Below are 12,727 nucleotides of genomic sequence, written 5' to 3' on the forward strand. Positions count from 1 at the left end.
GCCATGGAAACATTCTCCCAGCACTGCCATCCTGTTCCCTGCCTTCCCCCAGCACTGCCATCCCACTAAAAACAAGGTAGGAGCCATGAGTGGACCAGAGGTGAGAAATCAGACAGCCTCACCCCTTTCCAGCCCAGTTAATAGCAAACAGCACAGCCATGAATAAATAAGAGCCTGGATTGTTTACTGAGCATTTTATTTGTACAAAGAGGCATAGCAGGGAGTGAGGAATGAGAGCAAACAGGAATTTTGCTCCTGGGAATGCAGAGCTGGGGCTGGGAGCTTCACCATCCACCCCCACGAGCAGCACAGGCTGCAGGCCAGGCTTCACAGCGATGAAGGACCGAGAAAAATCAGGAACACGGGAATCAGTGAGCAAAAGGAGGAGCAGAAAGCAATAGAAAGAACAGTGCTGCCTTGCTGCCTCACTCTTGGATTAACAGCTCCATCTGTTCGAGGCCAGGCTCACTCTGTCATTTCTCAAAACAAAGAAAATCCCTGTTCAATGCCAGCACTCGGTGTCCTTGAAACAGAACAGAAAACACCTCAGATGCAGCACGAGGGCTTTAGAACGGGTCAACAACAATTGTTCTGGAAGTTACATTTTAAAACTCTAAATAAATTACTAAGCAAAACACCCCTATGTTAAATATCAAAGTAATAATTAGTAAAATCCAGTTACTACTTGGAGCAGTGCAAAACAAAATAGCAGCATTTGTATGGAAGTGGGATTCAGTGTAAACACTTGTTACTGAAACTGCATAAAATGGGTCTGGCTGGAGCTCAAACTCTTCCAGAGCATCTGCCTAGCTTGTAGACCTTTGGAGGTTCCTGTTGCCAGGAGGACAGTGACCAGCACATGCTGGAATCCCTCACTTGCACCCCAGTTCCCAACAGGTTCAGCAGGGCTGGTTTGATGGGAGGTTATTTGGGGCATTTTAGCCAGGAGTTAAAGCAAATAACGTTGGGAATGAGAAGCCTGGCTTGGGAAAACGACAGCAGGATCTGGACGTGCATCAGTGTTTCTGCTCAGCGGCAAGAATGGCCCAGACCCTCCACCCACTGCTGGCTGGGTCACTGAGCTTTTACCTTTGGAACATTTTTGAATGGGACCTTAAAGCTCATCCTGTTCTACCCCCTGCCTTGACAGGGACACCCTTCCACTACCCCAGGTTTGCTCCAAGCCCCATCCAACCCAGGACTCGGCGTTCAAACAAGGACCCGAATTAATCAGAAAGCAAAAAGTAGACGTGGTGTGACTGAGCACGTGGAGCTGCTCCTCGGACAGTGTGCCCAGTCTCGCCCTGCTCCTGTGCCAGCCCAGGCCCCGGCTCCCTGCACGCCCCGGGGATGCTCTCGAGCACACGGTGCCGGATCAGCCTCGCCAAAACGCTGGGATTTGGGAGGCAGGCGCGCTGCTCAGACCCTGCTCCGAGCCGGGCGGGTTTGCTGCGGACCCGGCCCCAGGAGCTCCAGGAGTCTGTTTGCGGAGGGAGGGGGTGATTTCCAGCACCCGGCCAGACCACTGCTGGAAGCCACATCACGATGGAGCCATGTGATGCAGCACGGGCAGAGATGGGTGAAAAGCCGCACTCGCATCCTCAGCGCATCCCCAGCAGCTGACGGCAGCGGCGGCAGGACGGTGGGGACCGGAGGGGAGAACCGGGCGGGACCGGAGCGGAGGTGGCACGGTGGGTACCGGAGGGGAGAACCTGCTGGGTCCGGAGCAGTGCCGGGATGGCGGGTACCAGACGGGAGGACCGGCAGGACTGAAGCGGTGCTGGGATGATGGATGCCAGGTGGGACAACCAGGTGGGATGCAGCATTCTCTCGATGCCCCGGCGGGTCCCGCTCCGCTACCGCCGCCGGACGGGCCGGTAGACACAGATGGCCATGAGGATGATGGTGAGCAGGAGAGCGCTGAGGATGCTGCCCAGCAGCACTGCGGCCAGAAGAGAAAGAACATTCATTAAACACTCCCTGAGCAACTCCCGAGCCCCCGGCCGGGTCGTGGCGGGGCCATACCCGGTGCCCCCCGCTCCTCACCCAGGTTCTGGTGCTGCAGCACAGCGTAGGGCCGGCTGCGCTCCGCCGGGCCCGGGGACAGCGGGGACAGCGCCCAGCCCCGCGCCGCCGCCAGCCCCATGGCGCCGCCACACGCCACGGACCCCGCCGGCCCCGGGCTTTGTGCGCCGGGCCCGGCCCTGCCCCTTCCTGCCGCCCGCCCCGCCCCGGGACCGGCCTTCCGGGGGAACGGGGCGATGGAGCGGCACCGGCAGCGGCACCGGGAGCGGCACCGGGAGCGGCACCGCCCGGGACACACCCGCGCGTCCACCCCGCCCGCCCCTGCACCCCCGTGGGCATCTTCTCCCCCCAGCCCCGTGTGTCCCCACAAGCCTCCGCTGTCACGAACGTGGGTTCTTTTGGGTGTTTTATGGGTCCCAAACACCGAGGGACGGTGATGCTGCTCTGAGAGCTACGGGACTGGGAAGCTACGGCGGGTAGCTGATTCACATCGGCTCAGGGATGCCTCTCCCCGACCCAGGATTTGGTTTTAAAATTAGATATATTAGGGTCTTTTCCTCTTCAGGTGCCTGTTCCCTGGATCCCCCGGGATGGGGCGGCAGGAGGCGCCGACCTGCTCGGCTTCAGCAGCACCTGGGACCCACCCCCGGGCTCGGGCGATTCCTCCGCTGGATTTTGGCTCCTTATAGCAAGACAAGGCGTGTCTGGACAGCCACAGCCCCCCGTGTCCCCCAGCCCAGCCCGAGCCCTGAGCCACGCACGGCGCTCCATGAACACAGCACGGCGAGCTCCGGCTCCTCTCGCTCCCCTCATCTCCGAGCACCGGCATCAGCTTTATTTTCCAAACACTCCCGGCACAGCTACAGACATGCACGGGGGGCCGCGGGCACCTCCGAGCGAGGCAATTCCTCCGTCTGCTCCGGGAGTTGGGCTCCTCCTCCAGCCCCGGGCGTTTGGCCCCTCGGCTGCCAGCCCGGGGGCCGCAGCGCCGGTCCCGTTCCCCCTGCTGTGGTTTTCCTGCCAGCAGCGAGAACGGGCTCCGCTCCGCCGGGACGTGCCGCCGGTGCCGCTTCCACCGGGATGCTCGTGGGGATGCCAGGCGCGGTCCGCGGTGAGGAGGGCGGTGGCAGCTGCCCCATGGCCGTGCCAAGGAGGGAGCCCGAGCACTCTCCGTGTCCCCCGGCCGTGCCACCGCGCTACAGGACGGGGGCCATGCCCACCCCCTCTGCCTGGGGGGCTCGCATGAGCTTCTCGGGCCGAATGCAGACGGCGAGGCGCTGATTGAGAGACAAAACACAGCGCGTTTCTTTCCTGCCGTGGAGCCGCGCTCCTCCGAGCCCTTCCCAGGGCAGCTCACCCGGTGGGATTTAATTGCCACTCGAACAAAGATGCTGAGGATGCGCCTGCCCGGCTCCCCGGGCTCGGGCTGACCCGAGTGGGGTCCCTGCCCACCCCAGCCCACCCAGGAGCCATGGGATTGGCAGTCCTGCTCCTGACCTGCTTGAGGGACCCCGGTGTCCAGACGAGCTTGTACACCATGTAGAGGGGGACGCAGATGAAGGACGATGCTCCGATGAGGAATCCCACTGAGATGCTCCACTCGGGGTACTGGTAGTCAAAGAGGGTCAGGGGTGGCTGGTCCAGGAGGGAGCTGATGACTATGAACTGTAACGAGCAGAGCCACAGGGGCCTCCAGTCCTGTGAGCAGTTTGGGCCCCTCACACCAAAACAGATATGGAGGGGCTGGAGCGTGTCCAGAGAAGGGAACAGAGCCAGGGAAGGGTCTGGAGCACCAGGAGCAGCTGAAGAAGCTGGGAAAGGGGCTCAGCTTGGAGAAAAGAAGGCTAAGGGAGGATTTTCTATCTCCCCACAACTCCCTGATAGGAGGGTCCAGTCAGGTGGGGGTTGGGCTCTGCTTCCAGGGAGCAAGGGACAGAATCAGAGGAAATGGCCTCAAGTTGTGCCAGGTTATGTTGGACATCAGGGAAAATTTCCTCGCCAAAAGGACTGTCCAGGCCTGGCACAACTGCTCAGGGCAGTGGTGGAGTCCCCATCCCTGGAGGGCTTTAACAGATGTGTGGGTGTGGGCCTTGGGGACATGGGTTAGTGATGGCCTTGGCGGTGCTGGGTAATGCTTGAACTCTTTGATCTTTTCCAACTAAAATAATTCCCTGATCTCCCCTGCCCTGGCACTGATGGCAGCTCCCCCCATAGGTTATCAGGATGCAGGGATGGAATGAGATGATCTTTAAGGTCCCTTCCAACCCAAACCATTCTGTGATTCCATGATTCTATGTGCACCCTCCATCTCCTGCTGCTCCCCCTGTCATCCCAAATCCCAGCCAGCATGGACATCACAGGGACATCTCCCAGACTGCCACCCCTGTCTAACAAGCCCCGTGAGCCGGTGGCCTGCGAGGGCTGCTCAGCCCCGTGCTGAAACAAAACCATTTGCTGTGTGCTTTGATGATAACACTCCTCTCTTAATAACCAGGGCAAAGTGCTTAGAGCCATAATTAATCCTCACAAGGCCTCTTCTCCTGCAGATCCGGTGAGATGAGACCCCTCTGCCGACGGCAGCCTTTGAAGTGCCGTGGGAGCTGGCATTTCAAAGGGACAGATCCAGCCCAGCACGTGGGAGATGGACCCGTGGCCAGCCCTGCCAGGGATGCTGCGTGCTGGGAGGATGAGACAAAGCTGAGCTTGCACCTGTGTGAGCACCCAGCTTTGCCCTGGAGCTGTGGAAAAGGTTGGAAAATGAACTTCCAGCTCCCTTTCTCGGTGAGGTCCTGGGGCTGTGGGCACTGTGGCAGTGCCCGTGGCTGGAGCAGCAGCACGGGGAGGGCTGGCATGAGGTCCCACAGCCCTGTCCACTCTCCTGGCAGCTTGGTCACCTTGTGTGGGTGAGAGGGGAGTTATCCATGGCATGGGGAGCTGGGCAGCAGAGGGGAGTGGCTGTCCTGCAGGGTGTCCAGAGGGACAGCGATGACCTTGTCTGTACTTTGGCCATGGATACTCACCGCCAGCAAGGCTGGGCTGATGGCGACCCAGCACAGCTTCCAGAAGAGCCCCGGGGTGAAGCCCAGCATGGCTTTGACATCGTGGGAGAACCTCTGGATCCCTGCCGGAGGAGAGAGCCCTCACAACCCCGGGATCCCGCTGGGGACGTGGGGTCAGGGACACAACGCCCTCTGTTCCCATCCCAGCCTGGCCAGGAGCCACACACAAGATCCAGTGCCCGGGATTTACACGCCTGTGCAGGGCCACACACCCATGTAGGTGCCCACGGAGTTTTTTCCATGACAGAGGCAGTTTCTTACCATAAAACCAGGAGACAGCAATGGTTTCCAGCAGCACCACTGCCAGGATGGAGCAGCCGGCACCAAACTCCTCCAGCAGCTTCACCACGTAGGCTCCCCCCTGGAGCAGCAGGAGGAGGGGGAGGCTGCAGACCCCAGGAGTGGAGGAGGGGATGGGGGCCAGGGCAGGGTGGTGCCACTGGAACTCACGTAGGTGAGGGTGCTGAGGGAGCCCAGGAAACAGACTGTGATGAGGCCGAGGACAAAGAGCTCCCGTCGCCCTGCCAGGACCTGGGGGTACTCGTCCATCACGGCCGTGATCACGGCCTCCAAGCCTCCAAACTGCAAAGGAAATGTTGGTATGGGGTGGGGAATGGGCTGTGGGGACAGCCCTGCTCTCCAAGAAAATCGGCATGGCAGAGCGGGGATGTCCCATCCCATCCCACCCCATCCCGTCCCGTCCTGTCCCGTCCCGTCCTGTCCCGTCCCGTCCCATCCCATCCCATCCCATCCCACCCCATCCCATCCCATCCCATCCCATCCCATCCCATCCCATCCCATCCCATCCCATCCCATTGCCATAACTCGCCTTGTCACCTGTCACCCTGTTCTTTTAAAAGTTTTAAAGTTATTTTAAAAGTTCTCTATACCTTCTGATGTTTACATATTTCTACTGGAGTTCTCATGCACTGTTCATGTAAATAAAAATTGTTTTGCATTCTTCTTTGTGAGAAGAGAGAATTGATGGACTGTTAGTTTAACCAGTGTAGTTGGAGAGGTGGCAATTTCATCCTCCAATCCACTGTCACTTTTGGAATTCCATATATTGCGAGGTCAGAAATAAAACTTCTTTTTCTTTTTCCTTTCTCTTCTTTTTTTAATGGAAATAGAGTGACAGTCACCCCACTATCAGCCATGGGATATGGCCACTCCCAGTCCCTGTTAGGGACACAGCTGGACTGTCCCCTCCTACCGTGCTGTCCAGCCCCAGGGTGATCATCATCAGGAAGAAAATGATGGCGAAGAAGGTGGATCCCACCATGTTGGCAATTGCTTCAGGGTAGGTGATGAAGAGGAGGCTGGGCCCTAGGAGGGGACACTGGCTTGGTTGGCTGTTCCCTGGCACAGCCCTGGGGGTGGGAATTCGCTGGGGGAAGAGGCTGCTGGAGGGAGGAGAACCTTTATCTCTGGCGACATCCTCCACCTCCACGTCCCTCATCTCAGCCATGTAGCCCAGCACGGTGAAGATGACGAAGCCTGAGAGGAAGCTGGTGAGGCAGTTCACAGCACTGGTGACCAGTGCATCCCTGGAAGGCAGAAAGGAGGGAGAGACCCCACTCCAGGTCAGCCCTCACCCCGCTCCAGCTGCCCTTGCCTTCCCCCACTCCCGTTCCCTCTCCTGGCCCATCACACCAGAACCATCAGTGAAATGGGGAAAGATGCCCAGCCTGCAGCCACAGGGACCAGGAGCTGTTGGCATGTGGCAGTGGGGACCAGGAGCTGTTGGCATGTGGCAGTGGGGACCAGGAGTTGCCAGAACCTGCCTCCGCTGCAGCTGTGCCCACTGGGTTGGACCCTCACCGGTAGCAGTTGTTGTGGAAATGGTTGTAACTGGCCAGAGCAAGGAGGACTCCAAATCCAGGGCCCAAGGAGAAGAAAATCTGTGCAGCAGCATCCACCCAAACCTGGAGGGAGAAACAACAGGAGGATGGGCGGGGCAGGAGGTCCTTGGGGCTGGGATGGAGCTGGGAGGTGCCCCACAGTTCCAATGGCATGGACACCCCATGGCACAGGGGTGGGGCTGTGCTGGCACAAGTGTCCAGACCTCCTCTCCTGCCTGCCCCGTGCCCCCAGAAGATGTCCTGGGGGCTGAGGAGCTGTTGTGGCATGGAGTGAGCTCATTCCCATCCTGCAGCAGCAGTGTCACCCGTGCTCACCCACGCTTGGAGCAGGGATGGATGGAGGGGAGCCCCGAGCCTGCCGTGCCCACTCCTGCCTGGCACATTCAGTGCTGGCAGCACGGCCCTCATTACCTTTAATGAGAATTCTCAAGTGCTGCCTGGTAATTACCCACAGGAAGCCCATTGTCAGCCCAGGGGGGAGCACAGCACAAACAAAACTGGCCAGAATGAGATGGGTGATTCAATTATGGATTTACATTTCCAAGAGCCTGTCCAGGGCACCTCGTTTCTGTGGGAACAAGGGCCCCATTGCCCTGTGGTGGGGCCAGAACTGTGGGCAGGGTTGGCTGGGTGTCCTAGGGAGGGGTTCTGGGTGCTGCCATGCCCCAGGTCCTACTCACACTCACCGTGGTGCTCAGGAGCTTGCCCCAGTCCGGGCGCAGGTAGAAGACAACCCCTCTCCAGGCTCCAGGCAGGGTGGCCCCTCGGATGAGCAGGATGAGCAGGACGACGTAGGGCAGCGTGGCTGTTACCCACACCACCTGGGGAGAGGCAGCTGTCACCCCGTGTCACCACCGAGCACCCAAAGCCCCGTGTTGGGCTCACTGGGGGTGGCCTCAGGGGCAGGGGCTGAGGAGGAGGTGACGTTCCCTCTTCCACAGTCAGGTGGGTGGCAAGATCCTACCGGGCCAGGGGTCCCTCCTGCCCTGGTAGGGCAGTGCTGAAGCTCTCCTCACCTTCCCGGAGGTTTTCACCCCTTTCCACAGGCTGAAGTAGACGATGGTGAAGATGAGGAAGAGGCAGAGGAGCAGCTGCCAGCGGATCCCCCCGATGTCATACAGACCCCCGGATTTCTGGATCTCCAGGACCTTCCTCCTGCAGGCAGGGATCCCCATGGCTGGGACCAGGCTCAGCCCCAGGCAGGGAATCCGTGAGCTCCTCAGGAGCATTCCCACCTCCGAGCCTGCTCCCAGAGCCCCCTTAGGGACGTGCCCAGCTCACACCATCCACATCTGAGCACTTACGTGTAAAACTCCTCGGCGGGGGACCTGGAGAAGTTGGTCCAGGTCACGTTGCTCTTCCCAAAGTAGTTGGTGCAGTCAGGGGTGTTCCAGGGGTTGTCACAGCTCGCCCAGGGCAGGGTGCCCGAGAAGGACGAGTAGAAGTAGTAGAGAGCCCAGGCAATGATGGTGTTGTAGTAGAAGGAGACGTAGAGGCCGATGATGCAGATGGCAAAGCCGATGCCTGGGAAAAGCAGGATCGGGCTCAGCCCTGGGACCCGGCTCTGGGGACCCACTGGGGGTCCCGGTGTCACCCCAGCTGGGGGTCTCTCACCTTTAAAGATGGGGCAGATGCGCTTCCAGATGGGGATGGCACCTGTCCTGTGGAACTGCCCCAGGGCCAGCTCCATGTAGAAGAGGGGCACCCCCCCAAAAACAGCCATCAGCGTGTAGGGGATGAGGAAGGCTCCTGCAGGGTGGGGAGCAGAGCAGGGTGAACACCAGGCTGCCAAGGGACCACGGCATTGTCACCTCCCTCCCTCCCTCCCTTCTGGCACTGCCCCAGCAGGTTTGGATGTGTTTGGGAGAAGTTTTGGAAATGATCTGGTCAGAGGAGCTCAGAGATGTGAGACCCTGCTTGGTGTTGCAGCTTCCCTGGCTCCCAGGACAGCCCTGCTGGAGTCCCAGCCCTTGCTGGGGAGGCACCATTTGGCCAGGATGGAACAAAGAACCACACAAACCTTAGGGGTGCAGGGAGGGGACACCCAGCACCCCTCAGGTCTGGAAGAGTTTTGGAGGAAAATCTGACTGAATATGCACAGCCACCCCAAGACACATAATTAGTGCTGTAATCTGCATTATTCATAACATCCTCATTTTTACTGGGGCTACACTTGTACCCCATGGAGCTTTTGGAAGTGGATCTGCTCTCTGAGTTCTGCTGGGATTAGTTAATTTAAGCCCCACGGCTCCTCCCTGTGACAGATGTGAGTGTGGTGCACCCCAACATTCCCAGTATTCCCCAAAACCCCAGCACTTCCATCTCTAGTATCCCCAGCACTCCCAGTATCCCCAAGATCCCTGTCACCTCCAGTATCCCAAATGTCCCCAGCACCCTCCTGCAGCCCCCCTGTCTGCCTGGCAGGACTGGCCCAAGAGGACCAAGTGTTTTCAGTGTTTTCCTTCCAGGCAGAGCCCAAGTTGTGGGTGAGCCCAGTGCTGCCCATCCCAGTGTTCCCCTTCCATGGGGCTGTGCTCCCCCAGAGCTGCCCCCTGAACTCCTCACCCTCCTGTGTGTGGGGCAGGTGGAAACCTCCCACCTGAAGCACAGGCACGCAGAGGGGCTCAGCTCTGCTCCCAGTCCCACAGGAGCAACTCACAAATAACTGTGTTTCAACGTGGGCACCTGGGATGCACAGTTTTGCCTTGAGTATGGAACTAATTATCTCTTTCTAATTTTCCCAAGCAGTAGAGGATGCTCCCCGAAAGCCAACTTTGGCAATTAAATCCACCGTGCTTTCCCAAACAGCACAAAATTCTCATCCCTCCTTTTTCATTTCCATGTGAGGGGGTTTTCTATCCTGCTCCATTCCAAGCAATTTATTTAGTTGTTATTTACTGAAGGTTTTTTCCTTCATGGTGTTTCTGTGTCTTCGCTTCCCATTGATCCCTCAAAGCTGGGGCTGCTTGTGAGCTCCAGCCAGCCAGGATCCACAGCAGGAAGGTGGGATGCTCATGAGGATGATTTTAAACCAGGAGCCATCCCGAAGGGCAGCTTCCCAGAGTCCCAAGATCATGAAGTGTGTGAGCCTCCCAGCCCAAATTTACGGATCTTAATCCTTTTCCGCAGTTTGGACCATGCTAATTTTCCCTTTGTGGTCCTAGAGCTGCTAAGGCACCTCTAACCCCACTGGGAAAGGAGGGAAAGACCAGGAATGGAGGGAAAGAGCAGGAAAGGAGGAAAGGACCCCAGGGAAGGAGGATGGAGGGAGTGGAGGAGGATTTTGAATGAAGAAAGACACAAAAAGAAAAGAGACAGATGTCGGGAGAAGTTGGGTCAGTCTTTAAACCACCCTGTCTGAAGTGGAGCAGCTGGAAACAAAGAAGGAGAAGAAACAGTGAATTCTTCAGGGTGGGAAAGATGGAAAACAAGGAAAAAGACATCTTTTCTCCCAAAGAAGACGTAAGTAAGCCCAGTGGTGTCCTTACCCCCTCCGTTCTGGTAGCAGATGTAAGGGAACCGCCAGACGTTGCCCAGATCGACGGCGAATCCGATGACGGAGAGGAGGAAATCCATCTTTTTGCTCCACTTGTCCCTGGGGTGGGTGTGGGGGTTTGGGGGTGCAGGGCTGGCAGGGGGACCCAAGCAGGGCTGCTCTGCCATCCTGCCACCCCGGCAAATCCTGCAGGATTCAGGCTGAGTAACTTGGGAAGGATTTCTGTGTTGCTGATGACAGATCCGAGGAGGGGAGGGTCAGGCTGACTGCGCTTCCCCACCTCCCGCTGGAAACCCACGGAGGCACGGAGAGCAGCCGGCAGGGAAACAGAGCCGTGCTCTGATCAAAGGCAGCCAGGGAGAGCAGCCCCCGAGCGGGGGGACCAGTGTGACCCTGCAGGAACCAGCATCATCCCACAGGGACCAGCCTGACCCTGCAGGAACCAGCATCATCCCACAGGGACCAGCCTGACCCTGCAGGAACCAGCATCATCCCACAGGGACCAGTGTGACCCTGCAGGGACCGGCATCATCCCACAGGGACCGGCCTGACCCTGCAGGGACCAGCATCATCCCACAGGGACCAGTGTGACCCTGCAGGGACCGGCATCATCCCACAGGGACCAGTGTGACCCTGCAGGGACCGGCATCATCCCACAGGGACCGGCCTGACCCTGCAGGAACCAGCATCATCCCACAGGGACCAGCCTGACCCTGCAGGAACCAGCATCATCCCACAGGGACCGGCCTGACCCTGCAGGGACCAGCATCATCCCACAGGGACCGGCCTGACCCTGCAGGGACCAGCATCATCCCACAGGGACCAGTGTGACCCTGCAGGGACCAGCATCATCCCACAGGGACCGGCCTGACCCTGCAGGGACCAGCATCATCCCACAGGGACCGGCCTGACCCTGCAGGGACCAGCATCATCCCACAGGGACCAGTGTGACCCTGCAGGGACCGGCATCATCCCACAGGGACCGGCCTGACCCTGCAGGAACCGACATTATCCCACAGGGACCAGTGTGACCCTGCAGGGACCGGCATCATCCCACGGGGACCAGTGTGACCCTGCAGGGACCGGCATCATCCCACAGGGACCAGCCTGACCCTGCAGGGACCGGCATCATCCCACAGGGACCAGTGTGACCCTGCAGGGACCGGCATCATCCCACAGGGACCGGCCTGACCCTGCAGGGACCAGCATCATCCCACAGGGACCGGCCTGACCCTGCAGGAACCAGCATCATCCCACAGGGACCAGTGTGACCCTGCAGGGACCGGCATCATCCCACAGGGACCAGTGTGACCCTGCAGGGACCGGCATCATCCCACAGGGACCGGCCTGACCCTGCAGAGACCGGCATCATCCCACAGGGACCAGTGTGACCCTGCAGGGACCGGCATCATCCCACGGGGACCAGTGTGACCCTGCAGGGACCGGCATCATCCCACAGGGACCAGTGTGACCCTGCAGGGACCGGCATCATCCCACAGGGACCAGTGTGACCCTGCAGGGACCGGCATCATCCCACAGGGACCGGCCTGACCCTGCAGGGACCGGCATCATCCCACAGGGACCAGTGTGACCCTGCAGGGACCGGCATCATCCCACAGGGACCAGCCTGACCCTGCAGGAACCAGCATCATCCCACAGGGACCGGCCTGACCCTGCAGGGACCGGCATCATCCCACAGGGACCGGCCTGACCCTGCAGGGACCAGCATCATCCCACAGGGACCAGTGTGACCCTGCAGGGACCGGCATCATCCCACAGGGACCGGCCTGACCCTGCAGGGACCGGCATCATCCCACAGGGACCGGCCTGACCCTGCAGGGACCAGCATCATCCCACAGGGACCAGTGTGACCCTGCAGGGACCAGCATCATCCCACAGGGACCGGCCTGACCCTGCAGGGACCAGCATCATCCCACGGGGACCAGCCTGACCCTGCAGGGACCGACCTAGCCCTGCTGGGATCGGCATCACCTCATGGGGACCAGCCTCACCTTGTGAATAAACATCACCCCGTGGGTCCCACCCAGGGGAGGGGATTCCGGCTCAATTTTGGGGCTGAGGTGGTAAAATGGGATGGTGTTTCCTCCTTCCTCTTGACAAATCCTTATTTCTCTCTCCTTGGTGTGTTTTGCTAAGGAGGTGACACTGTTGCTTGCAGGGGAAATTTGGGAATCATGGAGTGGTTTGGGATGGAAGGGACCTTTAAAGGTCATCTCATCCATCTGGGCTCGGCAGGTCTCTCTGGGGCGTGAATTGCTGGGAAA

The 12,727-nt window shown here is 59.3% G+C and overlaps 2 protein-coding genes across 2 annotated transcripts; both read right to left on the reverse strand.

Annotated features, from left to right (window-relative positions):
* Window positions 1-179: 179 nt before the first annotated feature.
* Window positions 180-2,212, reverse strand: C18H12orf76 (chromosome 18 C12orf76 homolog). The gene is made up of 2 exons (XM_068208685.1): window positions 2,047-2,212; window positions 180-1,942 (listed from the first exon to the last, which is right to left on the reverse strand). Exons 1-2 carry the CDS (start codon window positions 2,144-2,146, stop codon window positions 1,857-1,859), a joined length of 186 nt encoding a protein of 61 aa, XP_068064786.1. The 5' UTR covers window positions 2,147-2,212; the 3' UTR covers window positions 180-1,856.
* A 943-nt stretch (window positions 2,213-3,155) lies between these two features.
* LOC137484643 (sodium-dependent serotonin transporter-like) lies at window positions 3,156-10,789 on the reverse strand. The gene is made up of 13 exons (XM_068208641.1): window positions 10,435-10,789; window positions 8,561-8,695; window positions 8,251-8,470; window positions 7,963-8,101; window positions 7,633-7,767; window positions 6,906-7,009; window positions 6,504-6,631; window positions 6,298-6,410; window positions 5,535-5,666; window positions 5,346-5,445; window positions 5,046-5,146; window positions 3,523-3,690; window positions 3,156-3,302 (listed from the first exon to the last, which is right to left on the reverse strand). The coding sequence occupies exons 1-13, from the start codon at window positions 10,607-10,609 to the stop codon at window positions 3,222-3,224; spliced, it is 1,731 nt and encodes a 576-aa protein (XP_068064742.1). The 5' UTR covers window positions 10,610-10,789; the 3' UTR covers window positions 3,156-3,221.
* Window positions 10,790-12,727: the final 1,938 nt, after the last annotated feature.

This window comes from Anomalospiza imberbis, chromosome 18 (assembly GCF_031753505.1).
Source record: "Anomalospiza imberbis isolate Cuckoo-Finch-1a 21T00152 chromosome 18, ASM3175350v1, whole genome shotgun sequence".
NCBI classification, from domain to species: domain Eukaryota; kingdom Metazoa; phylum Chordata; class Aves; order Passeriformes; family Viduidae; genus Anomalospiza; species Anomalospiza imberbis.